At 36.9% G+C, this 25,301-nt stretch overlaps 3 protein-coding genes and 1 long non-coding RNA gene across 12 annotated transcripts in view; 2 read left to right on the top strand and 2 right to left on the bottom strand.

The window, feature by feature from the left end:
• The window catches only part of LOC116287272 (signal peptide peptidase), an 8,304-nt gene extending 4,057 nt beyond the window's left edge, over positions 1-4,247 (top strand). Inside the window, exons 7-11 of one of the 2 annotated variants that reach the window (XM_089033040.1) lie at positions 570-627; positions 810-893; positions 1,039-1,075; positions 1,892-2,080; positions 2,679-4,247. In XM_089033040.1, coding sequence (XP_088889166.1) covers positions 570-627; positions 810-893; positions 1,039-1,075; positions 1,892-2,080; positions 2,679-2,778 — 468 coding nt within the window. In that variant the 3' untranslated portion in view covers positions 2,779-4,247. Of the gene's footprint in view, positions 1-569; positions 628-809; positions 894-1,038; positions 1,076-1,888; positions 2,081-2,678 lie in introns of both variants that reach the window. The other variant, XM_089033039.1, reaches the window with a different exon arrangement.
• LOC116287276 (uncharacterized) lies at positions 886-12,136 on the bottom strand. Of its 3 annotated transcripts, none has more exons than XR_004196055.2 (4): positions 11,853-12,135; positions 2,299-2,343; positions 1,653-1,771; positions 886-1,081 (listed from the first exon to the last, which is right to left on the bottom strand). It is a non-coding gene; the product is annotated as an uncharacterized LOC116287276 (long non-coding RNA). The 3 variants fall into 3 exon arrangements; XR_004196054.2 differs by having other exon boundaries at positions 2,299-2,332; positions 11,853-12,130; XR_016120259.1 differs by having other exon boundaries at positions 1,653-2,343; positions 11,853-12,136.
• LOC116287274 (ADP-ribosylation factor-related protein 1) lies at positions 5,695-25,301 on the top strand. Of its 6 annotated transcripts, XR_004196053.2 has the most exons (9): positions 5,695-6,023; positions 6,141-6,228; positions 6,561-6,643; positions 7,226-7,307; positions 8,087-8,157; positions 8,375-8,475; positions 8,696-8,828; positions 23,753-23,911; positions 24,948-25,301. XR_004196053.2 is itself a non-coding variant. In XM_031693942.2 (8 exons), the coding sequence occupies exons 1-7, from the start codon at positions 5,931-5,933 to the stop codon at positions 8,781-8,783; spliced, it is 606 nt and encodes a 201-aa protein (XP_031549802.1). In that variant the 5' UTR covers positions 5,695-5,930; the 3' UTR covers positions 8,784-8,804; positions 23,753-25,301. The 6 variants fall into 6 exon arrangements, 5 of the variants coding, with proteins under 5 accessions (XP_031549802.1, XP_088889168.1, XP_031549800.1 ...); XM_031693942.2 differs by having other exon boundaries at positions 8,696-8,804; positions 23,753-25,301; XM_089033042.1 differs by having other exon boundaries at positions 23,753-25,301.
• Positions 17,029-18,678, bottom strand: LOC116287273 (transcription factor SOX-18). The gene has a single exon (XM_031693938.2). It carries the CDS (start codon positions 18,551-18,553, stop codon positions 17,453-17,455), a length of 1,101 nt encoding a protein of 366 aa, XP_031549798.2. The 5' UTR covers positions 18,554-18,678; the 3' UTR covers positions 17,029-17,452.

Genomic DNA, 25,301 nt, shown 5'->3' with positions numbered 1-25,301 from the left:
GGTTTTGTGTATAGATCAACCATTACTATGTAATATTTTAGTTATTCTTTTCAAATTGGTATGTCTTTGAGCTCAATTAACTTTGACAACTGACCCCCCACCCCCACCCCTGCTAATCCATGTTACATTACTATTATTATTATTATTATTATTATTATTATTATTATTATTATTATTATTATTATACAGCTTCTCATTAATCCCATATAGGTAACTGTCCAATTATTTTCTTAATTGGACAGGTCTTGTCGATATGGGATTAATTAGGCAGCTATATAATTAATAGGTAGTGAAATTTCATGTTCCCCAATCAAGAAATAATTAGGCTTGAAAAATTCCTCTGACTGCCAAATTGGACTCGGCCTACAGCCTCATCCAATTTTGTCAGTCCTCAGAATTTTCCTTGTCCATGCAATTATTTCTTAATTGGACAGCATGGAGTCCTATTACATATACTTATTATTACTATTATTACTATTATTATTACTTCAAAAACCCTCTCACAATGTACTTTTTTAAGCATTACTCTTAGAAGTACTTATGCAGACTTTTATATTTTCATCCTTCAGGTGTTTGGTACTGATGTTATGGTGACTGTTGCCAAGTCCTTTGAAGCTCCTATCAAATGTATTTATTAATACTATTATATCAATTATTTATTTATTATTTTTTCCTCTCCTCTCCTCTATGAAACTTGCACAATATTGCTATTCCACTATTCCAAAGCCTTCAATAGTATTCTATATATTTGTAACAATAATTGGTCATACGCATGTAATATTTATTCATTTTCTTGTTGTTTATTCCAGTGGTTTTCCCTATGGATGTTCTAGAGAAGGGATTATCTGCCTCTAATTTTGCCATGCTGGGTTTGGGCGATATTGTTATTCCAGGTATAGAAATATATATGCCATTAATAGCAAAGAATGCAAACACAAAATCGGTCTTAAAATATTTAATTATTTTTCTATTGAATTAATCACTAAATATTGTTTATTCATATTGTTGTTTTATTATATATTTTTTTCTCTTTCATAGGGATCTTCATTGCTCTTCTACTTCGTTTTGATCACAGGTATTACTATGAATAAAAACAGTAACAATTTGGGACCAAGGGAAACAGTGTGTTTTGTGGTCTGCTGTTGAAGGACCTCAAAACACACTGTTTTCCTGAGGCTCCAATCAATGAGTGTTTTGTTAATAATATACCAAGTGTCAAAGAACACAAAGCAATATTATTTGATTTTGAAAAACTTAGAAAAACTTACATTTCTGGGAAAATCACTTCCGGTATCGTTATTAGCGGTCAACAACATTGTTGTCCACTGAGAGCCATGTTGCGGGGAAACAGAGAAACATAGAAACTTGTGATATCCTCTCGCCCAATCAGAGTACGAGAAAAATGGACTTTGACAGTTGGTATATAACAATAGTATTTATTGTACCCTAATATTTCCCATATTTCCACGGCAGATCCTGGGTGATTTAGATGGGGCCATTCCTACCTAGAAAGCCAGTATATTCCCTCTTCACATTTTACATGACTCTTTGTTCTTATATTTAAAAGTGCTGAAGACTGGTTGGCTAGTTAGGGTGAATCCACCCTATGGATCTGCCCTTGTACTAATTTAACTTCTGTAAATCATCCTTACCTGTCCTCAACTAAAACTTGGGATGCAGCATTTTTATACCCAATGAACCTTGATCAAATGTTGCCATGTTTCTTCCAATGAGCCCAAATAACTTCTATCTTTTGTTCCATCCAGCATGCCTAGAAAGGTCCATGCAATACTAGTTGTATGTCACCCTATTTAAATTTCATTAGATTGAGATTGTTCTATATAACTTGATTAATTGTTTGATATATTTTTACTCCCAATGTTCTCAGCAGAAAGGGCAGCAAGAATGTCATATATTTCTATGCCACATTCATTGCATACTTTGTCGGCCTGGTCACAACCGTGCTTGTCATGCATAAGTTCAAAGCAGCACAGCCAGCTCTGCTGTACTTGGTACCTGCCTGTGTTGGAACACCAGTTGCACTTGCTCTTGTCCGTGGTGAGATCAAAGAGTTATTCAAGTAAGTCAAACAATCAAAGTACCTTAACCAGGGTGCATCCAGGAATCAGGGGCTGGAAAACTGTGTCATTAGAGGAACTTCTATGAATAGGAGAAGGGGGATGCTCGTAGGACATGGGGCTTCTGCCCACACTTGTTACAAACTCTATTCATGTGATGCTAAGTTCAGAAATCAAACTTGAAAAATGAGACACGAGACCACTTATAATACTACGATACCTTAGAATCTCTGCATCCAGGACCAAGGAGCACCCTAAAAAATGCCTTAAGATTAGAAAATATAAGAGACTTGTATTAAGGGTACACAAAAGTAAATGCATTACAATACAATAACCTATTACAGAAAAGATAGAGTAAATAATTGCATACAAAAACAATAAATACTACAATAGTATAAGTGGCTAACTGAGAATTAAAAATTAAGTTGATATAATTACTGGAAGTTAGGAAGTGGGGGGGGGGGGGGGGGGGGTGACAGCTATAGTACCCCAACCTCTCCCCCTATGCACTCTACCCTAGCATCTGGGTCAGATATCAAATATTTAGTATTACAGACAGTGTCATTATATTCTCAATTAATGATTTTCTTCACTCATAAGGTACGAGGACCATCCTACAGAGGAGGAAAAAACAGAAACACCCAAGGAAACAGAAGTTCAGGAAGGTGCACAAAATGGAGAATCTAAAAAATCCCAATAAGAAATGTGACTGAACCAAACCATACCAGAATAACTTAAAAGGAAATGCTCAAAGTCGAACTTTTATTTAACCTACCGGATAAGAAATACTGTATGCTGTTAAAGATAGTCATTATATTTTTCAAAGTTTATTTCCCCAGAGTTCTTATAATTTCTTTATTTGTTGTTAGGGTATATTTAACAATAATTATTCACTGTAGCAGAAGTCATCATTAGTGAATGTTCACCATGTTAACTAAACCTGAGGCAAAAATGTTTTGAGCCTAATTTTAGACTTCAGTATCAAAGAAAAAAAATATTATTACTTCTGCTTTTGGTGATTTCACTTCATGACCAGTCTCGACCAATCGTAGAGTGCAAAACTCTATATTCAAGTCTAAAATTACACTAAGTAAGAGTTAATTACCGAGAACGGAGGCAATTAAGTATTTTATTTATCAATTGAGAAGGTTTTCTATCAAATGTTGCTCATTATAAATGCGAGGTCTATATATAGTTATTAACCAGGTTAATAACTAACTATATATTGACCTCGCATTTATGATGAGGGTTATAACAAAAATAATGCCTTGTGAATAACAAAGAAAACCGTGTCATTTGAGAAATAAATACTAGTTATTAGTTAAATACTACAAAAAAAATGTTTCATGGATTGAATTACTTTCTCAAGCTCATTAATATTTTGCTTTGAATTTCTCCAGGAACTATCAAAGGCATATCAAACATGAAACACTCTTTCATCCTCTACCCAAAAACCTTAAAGTTGGTTTTTCTTTGGTTGGTAGCTTTTTCTTTTTCTTTACCCCACTTCTTAGGATTTGGACATCAGATAAAACTTTATCATTATTGATATTACTTGAAATATGTTAAAAAATATATAGATAAAAATGCTCACATACTTCAGATTTCCTAATCTTGACTATTGGTTTTACATAACTAGCTTCTTCTTGACACCAGGGCTGGGTTGTTCAAAGCTGGATTAGCGCTAATCCAGGATTAACTCTATAGGTCTTATTCAGAGTTAACCAAGGATTAGCACTAATCGGGCTTTGAACAACTGGGCCCAGGATATTAACAGTAGTGTTGGGTGTTGGCTGGTGTTAAGGGTTCACACCACCAAGGACACACCCTGGGACGTGTGAGTTGGGTTCATTTTGGACTCTTTGCAGCCTCCACAACTCAAGCCATCGTATTTAATTTGGTGGACAGAAATCAAAATGAGCTAGAAACAGTGATTTAGAGAAAGAAGTTATGTACTTTCCGGCCATGTTGGAGGGCAACTTAAAACCATACTTTTTTACATACCCAAGACAAACTATTGGCCTATAAAAACGTACAGGATTTAAATTCTATTAAATTTTACCTTGTCATCCAACATGGCGGACGACTTGATCTGTTTTCTCGCTTTCATACCAATGTTTCTGAATATAATGAGTGTTGTAAAGTAGAAATAAACTGATGAACTCATGACTTACATTTGTGATTTTTAGAAATTTTGCGCAGCTTGCGTTACTTGACGCCACGCTATATTGTGATTGGCTGGAAATACAATATCCGAGAGCTGTAAAATTAAAGCCAGTTCTATAGACCTTTATTAGAATTCCACCGCGTAGCCTCTTATTCAAGCTCTTCAAGGAGCAGATTACTTGTTCTCGTGAATCAATAGTAGGAATGCCATATCCATTTTTAAAAAGTTTAATACGAATTTCCAAGCAGTCCCCCTCCCCCGTCAACAGTCAACAGATAACAGCTGTCCGCCTTTCTTGTGACATATTTTGGCAGACGTCAAGCTCATGGCCACCCTTTTTCAACACGCGAAATCCTCGCGTGCGCCTTTAACAGAAATCATTATCCGGCGCGCTACGAGACGGCACATTAAGGAATTCTAGCGTTTAGCCAACTATTTTAGAACCGCTCGTGGATCCGCCCTTTTAGTTGTTATTTCATTTCTATTTTAAGAAAATGTTATTTCAAGCTGTTACGAACGTGACGAAATCTCTTAACTGCTAAACTGATAACGCAGTGCATAAAGTAATATCTCCCAAACAGTAAGAGGAAAAAATAACTTTTTTGTCACCGATTGATCAGGATATTTCTGTGCTATAATTAGGAGAATATTTTATTAATATCAAGCAACAACAGCGGAAAGCCCTACTTGAAAAACATGTTCTTTGTAAGTAGGTTGGCGGTTGTCGGTCTCAGCTAGGACTTAACCTTTGAACTTGACAATTATTTTTACACGATTTCGTACAATGGCCAATTTGGAAATCACGTCAAAGAATCGTAAATAATTCGAGAACATTCGAAATAGTTCAACCTTTGCGATAAATTTTATTTTCATCATCATCACCATCATCACCACCATCATCATCCGAGTCATCGCTTATCATATTTGATGCTTGGTAGTGTAAGCTCAAGTAGCTAAGAGTTTTACGGAAGAAACGTATAAAAAGATATTACGTGCGCTGAAAGGCGACGTCGCAGTCTCATCACGAACCCAATCGCACAAACAAGAGGGCAATCCAAGTTTGTTGACAGTATGTCCCGTTCGAACAGATCTCCTGTAATGACCTACTAGTCCCTTATACGTGCTAAGAATTTTCCTACCTCTAATGTTTACATAATATGACCTACCATTACCTCTCAGCAATGTATGCGACACGCTTATCTCTTTATCTTGCTATTAGAAACTGTGGTCGTGTTTTATTTCATGTTTTATTTCTGTAGATAAAATATCATATTCATTATATTGAGAGATAAGGCCAAGGTGAAATACCAGTGCAGTTTTTTTCTTGGTTGCTGTTTTCTTGCCCTTTCCTTTCCTTTCCTTTCCTTTCTTTCAATACGAAAACAATGTCCCGCATTACGCCCGCAAAATCCCGCATCACGGGAATAAAAACAGCGGCCTACACCATTAGTGCCAGCACTACTCAACTCTCTTCTAGATTCAAGATGGCGTCGAATGCAGCTGATTGAAAGCCTTCCAAACATTCGCTTTCTTTCTTCATTATGAGCTTCATTTACCTTTAAATTCGATTTAAACTAAGGTCAATTAGAGCTTGAGTATATGAAGGGTACGTCTGACGCCATGCTTTGTTTAAAAAGGAGTTGGAATTGCGTCGAAACTTCGTCCAACTGAGCGAGTGATTCAACATGTTTACTTTATTTTCTGGACTTTGGAAATACTTGTTCCGAAAAGATGAATACTTTATCCTTATCCTTGGACTTGATAACGCTGGGAAAACGGTGAGTTTTAAAACAAACTTCAATGGAAAAAGCCGTGGAGCTTGGCATTCAGGATAAGAGAGTGGGAGGTCATATTTTCTGCATATTTTTATACTTATTCCTGCTTTTTTATTTCAGACATTTTTGGAGCAAATCAAGAGAACGTTTAGTAGCTCGTACAGTGGGATACCATTTGAGAAGATAAGCCCTACTGTAGGAATGAATGGTAAGAAGGAGAAATAATATTATCGCTTAGATCAAAAGCTTCTTTTTAGGCCAAGTAAAAAAAAAATTGAAGCCGGCGGGGACAAGAATTTTTTTTCCTGTTTTACTTAGCCTTATTTCATTCATTTGGTTAATGCAGTTATTTATACTAGTGGTTACAAATTATCCTATTAATATTCAACAAAATATGTGTATTGAAAAACAATTTATTATTAAAAAGTTAATATATATTTCTCATTTTTTATGGTACATTCTACATTTCACTTTTTAAAAATCTTTAATTTTTTATATTTCTCATACTTATATTATTTTTCAATTATTTCTTAATTTCAGTTGGTAAGATAGCAGTTAATGGTATAAAGCTGATATTCTGGGATCTAGGGGGACAGCTAGAGCTGAGATCACTATGGAATAAGGTAAAATTTCATAAGTTTTCTTTAGGGATTGAATCAAAGGTGGCGTAGTGCACTTGCCTCTTTCCTTTGGAGCCGGGGGGGGGGGGGGGGGGTGGGGTACTCTTGCCCGTTTAGGGTAGGGATGTGCTGCTGAGCCCTCTGAACCATGAACAAAATGTAGTATAATAGACCCCTTGCCAAAATGGCGGCTGAAAATTAAAGTTTGTTAAATTAAAAAGCCAAAACCAGCACTGGAAAGAGCACCTTTACTTTAGTGTACTTTGGTGTATACCCCCGGACATACAAATGTCTGTAAATTTGTCAATTTTCAACTTAAGTTTTTTTAGCCAATATAGCACCCGACATAATAAATCTTTTTAAGGTTACCAAAATAAAGGTGTTCTTTCCACTGCTGGTATTGTTTTTTTCTCAGTTTAATTTAACTCAACCAAATTCGTGGCTGCCATTTTGGCAAGGGGTCTATTCTCACAGTAATGAAAGACAAACATTTTAAGGATATGCTACCCTTGCAGCAAAATGAATGGTTTAATTTAACGTAAATATGAATTCTACAGAAGAAGATAAATGTTTTTTTCTTCATAGTATTTTGAGGAATGCCACGGAGTCATATTTGTGATTGACAGTAGCGATGAAAAAAGGCTTGAAGAATCACACAATGCATTTGGTAAGGCATGAGATTGAATTTTCCTGTCTGTTTTTCTTCATCTTTCTTGTATTAGGCCAAACAAAAAAGTGTGTTTCCTGTTGTGTGAGAAAAATAATTAGGGTCGGTAGGTCAGATTGTTTTCTTACTGATACTAAAGTGGAAATGAGGTTACTGGGAACCCTGTGGTGCATTTGGGAATGAAAAAATATTAGGGTCGGCAAAAATCGGCAAGAAAATTAGGTTTGGTTGTGTAATAGGAAACACACTTATTTTTTTGTTTGGCATTAGATTAGAGTATTGTTACTGTGATTTACCCTGTCTTGTCCATAAATATATAACAAACTCTAATCCTCTGCTTATAACCTATGGAGTTCCTCAAAGGTATATCCTAGGACCTCAACCTTACTTACTCTGTCAATAACATAAGAGTTCCTCAAGGGCCTGTCCTGGGACCACTCACTCTGATGGACTCTGCCATTAACTTTTGGAGTTCCTCAAGGGCCTGTCCTGGGACCACTCACTCTGATGGACTCTGCCATTAACTTATGGAGTTCCTCAAGGATTTGTCCTTGTGCTGTGGACTCACTCAGATGGACTCTGCCTATAAGTTGTGGAATTCTTCAGGGATATGTCTGGGACCAATCTGGACTCTGCCATTAACTTATGGAGTTCCTCATGTGTCTGTCCTTGGACCACTCACTCTGTTGGACTCTGCCAGTAAATTGTGAAATTCTTCAGGGGTCAGTCTGGGAACACTCATTCACTGCTGCATGTCATTATTGTTTGTTATTCTTCAGATGAAGCCCTCAAACATGAGTTTCTCAAAGGAGTACCACTGTTAGTGTTAGCAAACAAGCAGGATGTTCCTGTAAGTATATTCTCTTTCATTCATTCATTCCTTCAGAACAGGCCAGAACAAACTCTTTTCTCTTAAGACACTGAATCTGGGGTAGCTAGAACAAAAAAATTAGCTGGCTTATTCTGACAGAAATGGTATCACCTACTGTAGTTGATCTGAAGATGTTGATGACAGATGAAGCGATTTTCTTCTTTAAAATCTCCATACATTTTAATGCTCTGTGTAGGGTTCTCTTTCTGTTGATAAAATCCAGTCAGTTTTTCATCCCGAGTGTGCAATACTGGATGGACGACAGTGTTTTATACAACCAACATCGGCATTGCAGGGGTAAGCATTTATCTACATACTAAAGCATAGTTAACAATGTTTGCATCTCTAATCTCAAGCTTATTGTAGTAAATGTCGTCTTGGAAATATGTACTCTAAAACAGTCCCACAATGCATTGCCAATACAACCCAGTTTTTTCCTTGACCTCAAAATGGGTGATATGTTTCTTCATATCTGTACCTGTGACATGAATGAGATCTTGTCATGTTTTCATTGTAGCGATGGCATAGAACCAGGAATACTATGGATTGCAGATCAAGTAAAACAAAACCTTGACAGGCCACCACGTCAAAAGGATATCTCATGATATATCACATCTCACTTACATGTAAGGAATATTGACTGAAGTATGGTATGTTGAATAATCAGATCCACAGCTTGAATGTGCCATGGCTCATGCCCCCAGCTCAGTAGCTCTCATTTTTCTCTACTAGTGGGCTCTCACTTATAGATTTATCTTGGCATATTATAGTCAATCATATATGATATTCACATGTAGATATTCAATATCTATATATATATGTATATTGATTCCAAAGTTTTAAATTGTATATACTATATTCACTGAAGAGATTTTATGTACTTGTATGCAGGACATGGCTGATATACAGTATTACGGGAAGGGATAGCTTAGCCAGCTGCAACCATGTAACCAAAACTTTTAAAACCTTAACAGTAGACTGAAACAACCTCTGGGCTGATCTAAGTCAGGGCACAGCTAACTTACAGATGGAACCCTGAAACAAACTCTGTGCTGATCAAAGTCAGGGCACGGCTAACTTACAAATGGAAGTCTGAAATGACCTCTGGGCTGATCTACATCAGGGCATGTGTAACTCAAAGAGAAAGAAAAAATTTCTCAGGGTAATGATATTGTTCTTGAATTATTTGTTGGATCTTGTTCCCCTGGGCAAGATTCAAGACAATAGATAGATACATTGTATCATTCTTTTAGGTTTTGATCGTACACTTAATGAGTATAACGTTTGAGGATGTGGTTGCATTAAGCTGTCAAACATCATACTGTTGGATAGATGAATAGATAGATAGTTACATTGTATCATTCTTGGAGGTTTTGATCGTACACTTAATGAGTATAACGTTTGAGGATGTGGTTGCACTAAGCTGTCAAACATCATACTGCTGGATAGATGAATAGATAGATAGCTACATTGTATCATCCTTGTAGGTTTTGATTGTACATTTAATGTGCATAACGCCCGAGGGTGTGATCGCAGACTGTGGTTGCACCATGTCAGACATCATACTGTTTCTCATATCTAAGATATCTGTCAGAGTTTTAAATTTCTGTCTTTTACACCCCGTGAAGAGTGACATAATTGCTTGTGAAATAAAATCCTACTTGAGAACAGCTGGAAATCAAAATGCAACATTACAATGCAACGTCAAACTTAGAAGAATTTTTTTGTTTTTTTGTTTTTTGTTTTTTGATGGACGCAATTTTAATGATGCAACGAAGGTTTGAGATTCAAAGTCAAAGTAAAACAAAAGAAAACAAAGGAATTAGTGCATATTATGTATTATGCTTGTTTTTTTTCATGGGCCTGTTAAACTACGATGATTAAATGAAACGGAAATGCAGTGTCATGGTTCAGAGGTCCTCAGATTTGAGTGAAAGAAAAGTATAGTTGACATATTGCAGTCGTTCTCGCGACCATTAAGGACTCTTAAACAGCTGACAATTATCAATCTGTTGAGGGAATTTCTGGCTGCATATACCATTACTCCCATTGCCAGGCACATAGGTCATAATAATGAGTAGCTATTTTTTATTTTTTCGTATGGATAACAGTATTGCATGAAAGAAAATTGTCGTAAGACCTGGTAGATAAGCTACTAAACTGGTAAACGATCCCCTGATTATATCCATCCCTTAGGTTGCTTTGCATGAGGTAACAGAGTGTAAGACAAGCCACTAATCGACCCATGCTATGGTTGGCCCCCTCGTTGCATGAACTAAAGAAATACTCTCTGAGGCTCCAAGAGAAAATTAAGCTGTAATTTGAATATGAGGATAGACCTTATGGACAATCGAGATGAAATCACGCTTCTGTCAACAAATCTAATTCCCTGGAATTAGTTTTATAAATCCAACCTAAATTCCTCCATCCCTCTCCCCACCCTCTCCCTCCACCCATCTCCTCTCCTCCTAGAATTCAGCGTTCTATTTTATCATATTATATTGAAAAGAATAGCCAAGATATTTGAACACTATGCCGAGTGGAATTCCTGTGGAATTGGCGGGAAAATTTCGCGCCAAATCGCGCCACTCTCGTTGAATCTCTGAAACAACTGATATAACGACCACAAGCTTTTGAGAAATACGGGGTCGAATTTGAGGGAAGCAGAGGCGCCCCTACCACCCTTTGTGAGCTTATATGGTTAACCATTGCCCTCTTGCGGGAGTTCGTTAACACAATGATTTAACTGAATTTTAGGTGTAAAAATCTAGTTCTCATGAAATAATACTTGACACTAGTGAAAATTTGGCAAAACAGCTGGATAAATATATTTGAAGAATTACAAATCTGGATGCTTGAGGCTATACTGTCGGTAGAGCGCTCAATGCATTTTTGAAGAATTTTGGATATTTTAATCTGCACATGCGAAAATAAATCAAAATGTGCCCAAAATGACCCATATACCTCTGTACTTAGTGGATGAATTTTTCTTAGCATAAAATCAAACTCTCCCCTGTTGTTGAGATTTCATTTCTATTTCAAATGGTATAAGTTGTTTCATGTGGAAAGTGAAATAGTATTAATTAAATAGTATTATGAGTAGGTTTGTGTTGGAGATAAAATGTTGTAAGCTATTTTATGTGGAATATTTTACCAAAAACATCCATCATTTCAGACTATGTTAAGCTTGATGGTTTCCTAATCTTTTATGTTTTTGAAAAAAGAGTTGTAAAATGTGAAGTCAAAACTTTTAGCCGTCGACAGATTGGGCTTGGAGATATCCTTGTGTCGAATCACTTTGCTTGAGATTTTTATAATGTTTGATCAACCCCTGGAAAGACCAGGAATGTCACTACCACACATACCATCACGCACTTTCAAAATTCGTTGGTGCAATGTTATCATTCTTCTATTTTCCCCGTTCATTGCTCAAACTCTCTTTCTCTGTATACAGGTTTGGTTTCCTTGTGTATTCGTACATTCGTGCTTATTCTGTTTCTTTCTTTCTTTATTTCCTTTCTTCTTTCCTTTTTTTACATGTGCGCTCCACGCACGCGCACTCTACCCTTCACACTTCCCGCGCGCGTTGTACCCTTACATAATCTAACCTAGGGGGCAAAACTACCGTCCTGATTGGCTAAAATTTGAAATCTCGTTAGAATAAATAAGCTCACCTAATGAACAAGAAAAATGCATGCTTAACTTCTCAGTCGCTCTACATGGGTGACGATCTCTTCTCCTTTTCCTCTGACATTGAAGTGTGAGTACGAAGTGACTTTGCTCACGTTTTAGGTAGCCCTAAGAACAGCTGTCAAAGTTATATAAGTTGATTTCCTTAACCCCTCTTCACATTATACAAGGGAGCAGATCCCAGATCTTGATTGCAACCGATCCATTACTCCGTTATATAGCTATTCCTCAATCACATAACTAAAAATAGTAAAACCGCTTATGACTCTCTTGATGAAATCTCTTTCCTTCTACGAATTGAATCACTCGCTAAGTCTTGAATCTTTTTAATAAGTTAGGGGCCCAGAATTGACGAATCAATCATGAAGCATTAACGCCACCTCCCGCTGTTAACCCCGCTTAGACACCGTCAACTCAAATATCGATAGCCAACAAAAAAAATTTTAAGACAAATTTGGCTGCATTTTTTTCGTTCTGCGGTATATGTATTAAAAACTGATGTCGTATCGTCTTTTGAATATCATATTTAACAAACGTACTTACATTTAATGTCTTACAGATGGGTTGTAGATTTGTGTAATTTTTTTATTATTGATTCAAGGACAAATTGACGCCTTGTGCGTCACATTTCATGCTGTTATTTCTCCTCTTAGGCCAACGTTTCGATGAGCCTTGAACTGATTGAGATAATCTGATGTTTCCTTCAGCTCTCTTGCCGTTCTCCTTTTTGACCATGCCAATTAACTAGTGCGATTTTCTACTTTGCAATGCCAAGTTCAAGGCACCCAAATGAGAGGTCTTTATTTGTACCTATGGTATATAGCACGTAATTCTTGGTATTGGAGGATGTTTTGTATTCTTAGTATTGTAAGATGTATTGTATTCTTGGTGTTGCAGGATGTATTGTATTCTTGGTGTTGTAGGATGTATTGTATTCTTGGTGTTGTAGGATGTATTGTATTCTTGGTGTTGCAGGATGTATTGTATTCTTGGTGTTACAGGATGTATTGTATTCTTAGTTTTGTAGGATGGATTGTATTCTTGGTGTTGCAGGATGTATTGTATTCTTGGTGTTGCAGGATGGATTGTATTCTTGGTGTTGCAGACTGTATTGTATTCTTGGTGTTGTATGATGTATTGTATTCTTGGTGTTGCAGACTATTGTATTCTTGGTGTTGTAGGATGTATTGTATTCTTGGTGTTGCAGGATGTATTGTATTCTTGGTGTTGTAGGATGTATTGTATTCTTGGTGTTGCAGGATGTATTGTATTCTTGGTGTTGCAGGATGTATTGTATTCTTGGTGTTGCAGGATGTATTGTATTCTGTCCAACGTATAGCTTCGATCTGAACTACGCCTAACGATCAATTCAAGCTTGTGATAGAGTTATTATCGTGTGGAATTTGAAAAGGCATCGTTATCAAAGACCAACGTACTTTGCTTTAGTAAAAACCAATAATTGTCTTGGTCTTGATTGCACATAATAGTGCAAACTGACCTTATCTCCATGTATCAAGAGTACCTGTCTCGTAACATAGTTTTCAAACCAAACAAAGTAATACTCTAACACATTTTTTGCCTAACCCTTAATATTCTGTCAGCTTTTCCTTTATCTTCAGGTGTTTTATCGCTTTATTTTGCTTTCATAACTTTACTGTGAAGTGTCTTAGAATTGTTTAAATGGCTTTAAAAGAATCCAATTTCCTGCTCGCTCATAGGTAGAAAATGCAGAACTATCATAATTTCGATCATATTCATAGGTTCTGTTTATGTGTTTTAAAATATCTTATTTAAAATATCTTATTTTGCAGATTCAGATTAATAGCCCACTCTTTTTATTACCTGGACCTGCAACAGACAAGGAAAAAAAAAACGATTCGTATAAGAAATTTTTATGTTGTAAGCTTACAACAAGTTAAATTACAACTGGTTGAGGACTTTGAAAGCGAAAATTTTTTTGGCTCTTAAAATAAGTCCTCAATTTAAAAAAAAATTAAAACAAAATTGAAGTTAAAACTAGAACCTTCCATTTGCACGATCTGGATATTCAATCCTCTCGGTTTTCAGATGCCAGTCATATGCTTGCCATCAACAATGAGATTGCTCCTGTCACTTAATTGAGGCGATGACTGAAATGTTTTTAAATGCTGACTGTCTGGAATTCTGTCTGGAAATTAAGTTAGAATCGAATCAATTCCAGGAAAAAATTCGAAGTCGATGTGGAGCTATTTGCGAGCACACTTTACCTGGCACGTAAAGCTACCCAACGCCTTCTTGGCATTTCATTCTGGTAAAGGAATGCTTATTTGATGCAATTTCTTTTGAATAGCCTGGACAGTGTCAGATGAAAGAGAGAATTTTGGAAACGTAAAGAATCAAATCGAAAGGGTTAAATCTTGAATAGAGTTCAAGTATATTTGTATCGTGTTACTATTCCAGGTACAGCTATGTGCAACCTTCAACTGCACGTACAACGTGGTTTGTATCATGTTGCATAATATTTAGTACCGTATTATTACATTTAAGTCAGCATTTTTTTCTTTCATATAGATTATCTTGCTACCTGGAATTTTGTTTGCAACCTACTAAAGGAATTTAAGAAATCAAAAGTACAAAAAATCAGATAAAATATAATATGATCTGGCGAAGTCAGTATTGCATGAGGCATGTGTTCTCGTTTAAGTTGACTTTAATTTAAACGAGTTTGAACGCGTCTCTTAATGCAAATAATGGCTTAATTTGTAGATTATTGAGCCCCTTATATACAGAGTGTTTTTAGCTTAAAGGGATTATGAAACTCGCAAGTTAAGCTGATCATGGCACAGGCCTGTCAGGCCCGGGTGTGGCTGAGCTTGGCAGCGTAGTCAGCCTGCGTAACAATCCAAAGCTCCCCCTTCACTTTCCCCTTTGGGCCGCTACAAAGGCTACAGCGAAATGAGTTATCTCTGTTTCTTACACTCTTTGGCCTCTTTAAAGCTATATTTAACCTGGAAATTAGCTAGTCGCGGCCTCTTTTCTATATATAGCTTTATTAGGCATTGAAACAACCTATGGGCTGTACCGAGTGGCTGTATCGATAAAACCCTGAAACAGCCTCTGGGCTGATTAAAGTCAGGGCACGGCTGACTCACAGATCAAACTGCATTTTATCATGTTGCGTTTTTTTTTTGTTTGTTTTTTTTTTTTGGAGAGAGAAAAAACACAGAGAGATCGAATTAAGGGAGAGAGAGACAACAAACTCTACTTCTACGTGATGTCGAGTCTAACAATGGTGCCTGAACTAAGACGCTCGTAAAATGCGCTCAACAAGAAAAGCAAGAAAAACCGGTTTTGAAAAAAATGGTAGTAAAAAAAGCTTTGGTATCAAGTTTGATTCTATAAGTAACCATGCCTCTAGGCTTTATTGAATTAGAGGTTTGACAGTACATTGCGTCACAAGGAAACTTACCTCCTGTCCGATGTAAAGATATTTATATGTTGGCCAATGATTTATTTCATAGTAATTTTTATATGGCATAAATATCGCCAACCCCTTGATCTCCCCATCCTTTTGCGTCAAACAATGTCGTCAGTTTAACCGAGAGACAGACAATTATTCTGTTCTCGTCTGGCATCTCAGTCGACCTGGGAATTCCTGGACATAGTGATATCCAATTTGAAATTTGAACCCAATTTTGAAGCTATTTTATAGGAAAACGTTATAAATAAGTCTGGTGTTCCCTTGGCTTCGTTCCTTCCTTCCTTCCTTCCTTCCTTCCTTCCTTCCTTCCTTCCTTCCTTCCTTCCTTCCTTCTGCCCTATAGATCATCAAACTCTCTTCAACTTTTAAAACCATCCATTCTTGGCTCAGCTTTTCTGCACTGACAGATTTTTCAGTTTCTGCGGTTTAGATTTAGTTTACACAGACTTTACTGAATGGCGTATAGAATATCAGGAGGGTTGTCAGAATTCTATGACTGGATCTTATCTCTTATCTCTCCCAGTACTAGGACTGCAGGGATTATTAGTACGATACTAAGGACTCTAATGCTATAGTAAACTTTCTATCGTATGAATCACATTACCTACGTGAGATAAATTACAGACTTTATATAACCTGGTTCAATATGGTCATAACGATACACTCATGTGTTGGTTCGAACCACAGTATTTATTTGTTGTAAAAATATTTGGAAATTTGTCAAAGTTATTCAAGCCATTTTAAGACCATAATACGAAATATAGTACGAAAATTCCGCTGGGAATTGTCGAAGTTATTGAAGCAATTCTGAGACCATAAAACGAAATAAGATTTTACAGATTTTTTGGCTAAGAAATTTTGAAAACAAAGGAAAGTTTGAGGATTACAATCCGTTTAAAAAAAGGTTTTAGGAAGAGTTTTGGAAGTGGTATATAGAGAATGCGAAGGTATTTAGTCGCCTTGAGTGACATTACGAAGAACGTTCAATTGGAGCGGTGTTAATGAATAATTAGCACAAATCAGTGGCCCTTTGTCTTTTCTAATGTTCGAACAAGAACCATTTCCGGTGTAGATGAGTATAAGATAACAGTCCACAAGAGGCACAAATGAGAGTATTACGAGTGATTACCGATGTTTGAACAGCTTTTCTTCTGGGATTACTAACCCAGAGAAAGCGAATTGAAAAGCCTTCTGATGTAGGATTTGTTTGAAGGTTGGTGTCATCTGAGTCCTGTCAAACATCAATCAAAGAACCCAACACAAGTTGAGGTAAAACGCATTTGGTGCGGGGATTAGAAATGTTCATACTTGGCAAATGTGCAAATTGAAAACAGATTGATGAAGTCCATCTGATCAAAGCTGCGATTCAACCACTCGAACTCCCCTACCTTAGATGACATCTCGTATAGAGCTCTGATGTGCAGAGATAACGAGTAGGCGAGGGTGATATATATGTTTCTTTTGATTTAGAAATCCTTGGAAATTTAATTTATCTGCATTTGGTTTGTGACTGTCTTAAGTGACATGTGTTGACAGGCGTGTTGCGCACTTCATCTGCTGTTAACCAATCGCTTCCAAGTACATATCTTGATTTTCATGTACGACCTCTAGTGACAAGGCATCAAGAAACTGAGGGACTTGAAGATTGAGAAAGTTCAAGACAACCTGAACGAATACAAACAAAAACACAGACCCAAGACTGGAAAAAATAAGAGTTTTAATGAAGACAAACCTCTTCTCTGCCTTAAAATAAAAGTATTTCCTTTGCAGAGACATATAAATTAAATCCAAAGTCCCCAAGATAATATTAAGCGAGCTCCTACATATAAAATTATTTTTCTATTTTGTTCAAACACACATAAGCGTTGCAGAACAGATCTACAATGAACGTATGTAAACTCGAAAAGTTGCAAAATATACTAAATAAAAATCCTTTTTACAAATACAAAAGATAGAAAAGTGCAAATATTAGACAAAATGCACGAAAGTTATCTTCAATATGAAGAAAAATTTCGTCCTTCATTCAAATATTCATGCTGATGTCGGCATGCCATGTTTGGTCTACCTAGAAATAGAAAACTACTAACATTGCAATTTTGAACTGCGCGGATACTATTGTACAGATTAATAGTCTTCAAGACTACTTGTGTCCACCTCGCTTCCATCGAGGTACTGATCAAACTCGGACTTGTTGACTTCCCCCAGAAATAAGTCGCAGAACGGGACGGTCTGTGTGGAGGTTTCTTCCAGATCTGTGCTGTTTCTGCAAGCTTGAGATGTAGGGACGCCACAAGGACTTGGAGGAGAGTACATTGACGAAGGAAAATTAATGTTGCCAAAGATTTCCGAGATGTCCATTTTTGAGGCCTGAACCTTGGACTTGTCGATGTCCTCGTTAGGTCTCTGCAGTAGCATCAGAGCGTAACGTATTTCATCCTCCGTGGTGGGGAAATTGAACACTTTTCCAGGCTTGATGCCTACTGCAGCAGGACTCGACTCCGGGGTTGGTAGGTCAATGTCGCTCAGATCTGGAAAAGGAGTTGGTGTAGTTTGCATCTGAGTTGGTTGTGTTTCCGTCCTGAAGTGGAAATGTTGGATAGTCGTACTGCCTATACTTGGGCTTGGTAGACTAGGACTTGTTGGAGTGCCTGGGATTGAGAATAGATTAGAATCATCACTAGTAGGAGGCTCTTCTCCAGACCTGGACCCACTTGCTTCGTTTGCTTTAAGATTGCTCTGATGACTGCTTGAGGAAGACATCATCCTCTTGCAAACTCTTTTAGGGTGTTTTCGTCTACGAGGTCTGTATTTATAATCAGGATAGTCCTGCATGTGTTGTAGACGCAATCTCTCTGCTTCTTCAACATACGGACGTTTCTGCAAGTCGTTCAACCCGCGCCACGTCGTGCCTAATATTTTACTAAGCTCCGCATTATGAAGCTCTGGATTAGCATCTGCCAGCCTCCTTCTTTCCACCTGAGCCCAAACCATGAACGCGTTCATAGGTCTCTTAATTCGCTCTGACTCTGTAAATTTGTCATCCTTCTTTGGGCTTCCAGGACCGGCTGCAGCAAGGTTTCCGAGCCATTTGGTGTATCTCAAGGCTTGTTCTCTCGGTCGTGGAAAACCCTCTGATGTTGGGACAGTAATAGGAGGAAGATGAGACAAACGTTTGTCCCTAACAATCCTTCTGTCCATTAAAGGAATATTTTCTGTGCTCTCCATCAACTTAGTTTCTCTCGTGGAAGTGTTGTCTACGCCAAAAAATTTTTTCTCTGTGAACCCAACTGACCGAGCTCAAATATGTAACAACACATGTGACAGGAGCCTTTGAAATTAAGCTGAACTAATCACGTGAACCGGTACATATTAATCTACTAACCAACCAATCAAAAACCATCTTTCTGACAGCTATCACGAGCTCAAACCGCCTTATAAAGATGAGCCGGAGTCTTGCTGGCGAGCAAGACTTTGATTATTTTTAGGACAATTTGAGCTGAATATCAGGTTACAAAGTTCATGATGGATCGAGAGGGCAATACGTCGAGCTGTACTCAATGATATTATTTGTTTTAGAGAACGCTGCAAGAATGTGCCTTGATAGGAGATAAAAAGGTTGAAAATGTGGTTTCCGTCCCTTGAGGGCTCTGGCTGTATTCCACTCGTTCGCGCGCGCGCGCGCGCGTTAGTTTAATGAATGATGTTTATGACATGCTCGCGGGACGATAATGCTCGAGGCGGGGCATTAGGATACTATCTGGTATCGAAATCGGATTAGACCTAGTCGTTCGTCTCGATCTTCAGTTATATAATTAGTTAACTAGCGATAAAAAAATTATAACTACCAAGGATAAAAATTCAACCTTCACCTTTAAATAAGGCACCACATTAATTTTTTTCTCCCGGACGTGACCACAATATTGACACAGTAAAACAAGTTGTCACTTAGTTAATAGTCCCCGCTGGTGAGAGCGAAGAATCCTGGAGTCTTTACAAAAAACTCCCTTAAAAATGAGAATTAAATCTGTTAAACGAGGGATCCCTTGGGAAGGAAAGTCTTGAAGTGCTCAAATTACCCAACAACCTAAAATATAACACTAATAGTAATATCAAAATAACCATGATACATTAAAGATAGATCCTAATGAATGCTTGAATCAATTAGACGAAATAACTCATTTTAAAAACCTTAATTCTTGGGATAAAAGCAGGTATTCAATATAGTTGTGATTAAGAATATTCTGTGATATACTTGACCATTTTTAATGACATGATGAAAATCATTGGACACCTTCAATACCTAGGGATTAGGAGGATGGAAATTAAGTCACGTTGTGTCATTTCTATGTTTATATAATCACTATTGAAAAAATGTTGGTATTAAGAATCAAGAAAATTTTATTTGGTGATGATACAAATTATTAATATTAAACTGAGTTTTTAGAACCCGACTCAAAGTTTTAGAAAGCTCCAGAGGTTAAAACTAAGTTAGAGAAGCATGCTTTACATGTTTAATGGTAGGAACAGTTACATGAACGTGACACTGTGGGAAAACCAGATATTTTTATCACTTAATTTTCCGTATTCTTTGGTAGCAAAAATTACCAAGGCATTTATATCAATTCAGCTATTTTTTCCTAGAGTTTATGTAAAATTTTCGAGTACAATAGCGTGTTGACAAGCTGGGATTGTCGATAAATATTTGTACAGTGCCTGTACTAACAAAATGAAGCGAAAAGTTCGAGCTCTTGCTGTTTCTTTCTCACTCTTCGTTGATTTATAAATTATTATTCCTAATAGCGAAGTCCAAGTTGGTTAACTTCTAAATGAAATTTTCTGCACTGAGTATCTAAACTGAAGATCTATAATATCTTTATTTTAATGAAATATTATTGGCCAAATGAATAATTGAATGGCTTAATGATTCTTGGAGTTTCTTTTGGATTTCAGTGTCTAAATATTGCTTGAGAAAAAAATGTTTTAAGAAAAAAAAATTTAAATCCTTTTCTGAAATATTTGTAGCTTATCGATACAGTTCAATTTTTGTGTCACCCAAAACACTACATTTATTATCTAAATAGCTCACTATTTATTAATTATTTTGCTCTTTGAAGTCCAACACAAGAAATCCAAGTTTAGATGGCCAAGGTTAGAATATACGTGTGCTATTTTTCCATCTTCTGGTAACGAGAAGAACGGTTCTGTTTATCTAACGTGTTGCCATCTTGCAGCACTTCAGACTCCCTGACGCCGAGGGTTTTTGTCCATGATAATATTTACAAATGTCCTTGTCCTTCGCGTCATTTTTACTGATGGAAAAAGAACTACTGTGGACCGAATCAATAAACATTGTGACAGAAAATCGTGTAAGGGGACTTAGATATGACGAAAGGTCAATTAATGATACAGAATAACACATTAAAATGGTAATATTTATCGTCAAGGGTACAGGCAGCCAGTCCTTCGTTATCAGCTCTTTAACATTTTTCCTACGAAATCCATTCAGTAGTTTTTTTAAACTATCCTAATAAAGTGAATCTAAAACGCGAGAGAAAGTATAATTGAAAAACATTAATAGTATTAAATTAAAATACAAAAACATGTTTACAAATAAAGTCAGTTAAAAGCTTTACCAAGAAACCTGTCTTGACTTGTAACTTCAGCCCTAATGTGCAGCCGGAATGAGTTGTATATAGTGTTGGAGATATTTTTACTTGGTTGAACTAAGAAAACGCGGTAAAACTTAAGAAAATTATTGGCAATCTAAAAAAAAAAAAAAAAGAAAGAAATTCGCTTTGATTCAGCGTTGAGTGAATTGGGTTTTTTTAAACTTAAGTTTCCTAGTTTCTTGGGGCGCCGCGATTACACGGTGCGATTTTCTCTGCAACTTGTCTCGCAACGGCGTTGCGACACACCACGAAATTTGAAAAATGTTGCGAGATAAGTTGCAGCAATCGTTGCGAAAAGTAGAATTCATTTCTACTTTTGGCAACGATTGCGTCTCCGTTGCACCATGTAATCACTCTTGCAACTGGTGTTGCAACGCTGTTACGAGACAAGTTGCAGAGAAAATTGATTCTGTGTAATCGCGACTTTAATGGAGAGAGTACAAAAATGTACCAAAAAGATCATCTACAATCCACCCACGGTTACAATTACAGTTTAGCTACTTTGCCTGTCGCCGTTCACAAACCATTAGCCTTTTTAAAAATACTATTTTGGAATTATATAAGTTCTGTAGCCCCAAATTAAAATATTTTGACTACAAAAATAGAATTTGGATGTAAGTCGAATTTTCTATCAACTTTACTTTTTCTTCAAAAGTCGTTTTCATCTTAGCAGAATCGTAGTAGTTAAAAGGTACTCTGGCATTGTTTTTTTAAAACTATTGTAAATGAAACTGTACCGTACAAAACAGCTTTTTCACTACTTTGGCGATATTTAAAATATCGTTTAAAAAAAGTAATCTTCCTGAGAAACGACAGAGGAAAAGGAGTGACGTCTACGAAGGAAGGAAAAAAGTCTGGAAGGTAGTTACTTTCATTTCCGGGCGGAAATAACTGTTAACTGTTTCCCCACACACCCTTCCTTGAAACTAAATTTTTGATACATTTGATATTGCTCTATTCATATGACTGAGATTAGGAATAGATATTTTAGTCAAAGACGCACAACAGGAAAAAATATGTTTGGGCCTAAGAAAGAAATTTAGAAAGAGCAGCAGCAGAAGGAGGAGGAGGGGGAGAAGGAGAAGGAGAAGAAGAAAAAGAAGAAGAAGGAGAAGAAGAAGAAGAAGGAGAAGAAGAAAGAGAACAACGACAGCAAGAGGAAAACAAAGGAAAAAGCAGCAGCCACAGACGAAAAAGAAGAAAAAATAATTACTTAACTGAAGTAACAAATATAAATTCAAAAACTTTATAATCGCCATTTCCGAAGAGTAAGCCACGTTGAGCACCAGACTTTGCACAAGAGCAAAAAGCTTTTAGCACTGCATTTATAATAATTGATACCAAAGTGCGAAACATAAGTACAATTTTGCCTCAGGCAAGTAACTTGCTACTACTTAAATATGTCAAAAGTAAAGCATCTGCAAAAGACAGAGTTTGTCCGGAAATGTGAGCTGTCTACGAGGAAGTTCGTACAACATTCCAAGCTCAAAAATTCATGGACCCTTCTACTCGGTTGTCATCTGTTAAAGAGAATTCTAAAAAACTTATAAAACGTGTTTATTGTCTGCCTAAAAAGCTTTGAGTGAACAGTTAATCTCTCAATATATGGTGTATTGTTTTGTTTTGATTTTTGTAAGTTAGTTTTAGCCAACAGTTTTAGAGGTTGTCTAAGAGCATCTGATGAAGTTTTATATTGGAACAAAAATTTGATTGACAAGTGGAACTCAAAACTTGTTTCCTCTGGGCATGAGAACTTAATGTACTCGCACATCTATTATCAAATATAGCTAGACTAATTAGGGTGGACGGGACGCTAACATTTCTTACGTAATTTGTGGTATCCGGAAGAAGGAGGGACGAAATCAGGTGAAAGCCATTACATCTTCGTGCGCGCGCGCGGAGTGACCTCTGTCTCGACGGAGTAAACCACAAAAATGAACTCGTATTCGCTTGGCTAAATGGGGTAATCTAAAATGTAATTTGAGTTTTTCTGATGTTATCTCGGAAAAAAAAAACCCGTATGATAAAATCTCGCGTAAAAGGATTCAGGTTTTTTTTTTTTTTTTCCGCATGAGCCGTAGAGAATCTCCAAAGTTCTTCGCTTCTAAAAGACTTTCTTTCTTTTTTCTTTTTTTTTTTCCTTTTTCTTAAATCCACCCTCTACGTATAAAAATCAAAATATGAAAACGTTACTTTTAGATGCTCGATAAAGGCTGAACTTCCTCGGTCTTGTACTTTATTGGAAACGTTTACCTAAAATTTTATGTCATCAATCTGTACACCTTAAAAACTTGTTCAATAAAGTTTCGAATAAGACATCACACTGCTCATGTGGGAAAATTCCTTGAGAAATTCATTAACGAACGTCAAGTCATCACGAACCGATAATGACAGGTCTAGCCATGAAAGGTCGGCAAATGATTTTCGCTGATAAAAAAACCCTTCAGTAATCTGTCATTTGTCACATTATATCTAGGATAAAGTTATTTTTTGCTTGTTTTAAGGATGCTGTTCGTTTTTAGCCTTTAAATATTCTCATAGGGATTCTTAAATTGCTTTCAAACTGAGTACAAAGCCCGCGCTTTGTCTTTTTTGAAGGTCACGTGACGAGCTACAAGTTCAAGTGTGCGATTGAATTTTATACACTATCATCGCGACTTCATAACAACAGACTTATCGTGACTGAGTAAGAAGGGTTTTTCCGGTGAGATATCGTTATGTTTATCCTAACTTGTTTTTATTATTTCCGTTTTAGATGAAACGGGCTGTCTCCAAAGACAGCTACCCTGAACCCGCCAGTCGGAACTCAACGTCAAGATACGAGACTCTGTTTTGCCGGTCGCTTTTTATTGAAGAGGAATTCAATTTACCGCAATTAGGGTTCCGGATTTGAGCTCTTGTGAGCTATCGAAAGGTATTGAACATGAAGTGTACGTTGGTATTCGTTCATTTGGAGAAGTTGTTTATGAAGCTTGCGACTAAGGAAATCTCATTGGCGCCACTTGTAGAAAATCTGCTCAGAGCTTGCTTTAAATAACTCTGTATCGAAGGCTACTTGGAGAGGAGAGGAGAGGAGAGGAGAGGAGAGGAGAGGAGAGGAGAGAAGAGAAGAGAAGAGAAGAGAAGAGAAGAGAAGAGAAGAGAAGAGAAGAGAAGAGAAGAGAAGAAAAGAAAAGAAAAGAAATGAGAAGAGGAGAGGAGAGGAGAGGAAAGGAGATAAAAAAAGAAAAGACAAGAGAAGAAATAAATAAAGAAATAAAAAAGTCAAGTCCTACTACAATAAGGCAAACAGCTATTTTGAAACGTTTGTACACAGTAGAATGGTCCTAGGGCATCTTAGGAAGCCACGCGGCGCGCAAGACGAAGCAGTTGCGGCTTTGCGGTAGAACGATTAAGAAACACGCTGAATGATTTATCAAACATATCAAGCATCTCGTCTTCTTACATTCCTGATAATCCTATTCATCCTCTTTCCTTCCTATAGCTTGAACTAAGCTGTAATACGCGAACGGTCAGGAAAAGAGGTCATTGTCCACATATAATTATTATGTCGTAAAGATACCTCACTATCTCACATTCGCTGGATCGTGTAACTCAGTTTCGATAAGCTCGATTGACGGGACTTAAAAAAATCAAAATAAGAAACCATTGCCAAGTTAAGGCTTCTTATAAATCTACTGTTACAATAACAAAGGGGATTGTGTGAAACAATAGCGCCAATTGTCTTGTATATGACGTCAAAACGGCGCCAAATTTTCTCCCAGCTGACCTCTTGATGAAAAGCTACTGGTAGAAATGATAGGCAAGACGAGAGCGTCGATTTTTTATTGGTTTTGAGCTTGTTAACCTTTACAGTATACCCGACCTTGATGAAAACGGCGCAAACCAGCCTCGCTTACTCATCGTTATATTTAGAATATGATGTTCATGGGAGATGTTTATCGTTTTAGAACGGGGAGATTACCATCGCTGTGGCTTCTAGTTCAGAGATTATACCCGACCAGGGTGCATAAGATTGATTTTATCCGAGGTTTTTCCCCTCAGTAAAGTCAAGGTTACAAAAGACTGTTGGTCTTAATCGCAATGAATCTTTACTCGTCATAATCCTGCTTCGCGGAGAAAACTAGAGCAAGAGAAAATTCTCTTGACTAGAGTTATTCTTCACAGGCCATGCACATGGAAGCTGCGCACTCCGGAATTGAATAAACGCATTTCCAATTATGGTCAGTGTTGTAAGATCCTATATCCTTGTTACTGGCCGATATTAACATGACAAATAAAAGGTTAAAAGGTTCGACTTCAAA

Source organism: Actinia tenebrosa, unplaced genomic scaffold, assembly GCF_029948245.1.
Source record: "Actinia tenebrosa isolate PJP-AT-01 unplaced genomic scaffold, QUT_ActTen_1.0 PGA_scaffold1__47_contigs__length_23844297, whole genome shotgun sequence".
NCBI classification, from domain to species: domain Eukaryota; kingdom Metazoa; phylum Cnidaria; class Anthozoa; order Actiniaria; family Actiniidae; genus Actinia; species Actinia tenebrosa.
This window is presented reverse-complemented; position numbering and strand designations above follow the sequence as displayed.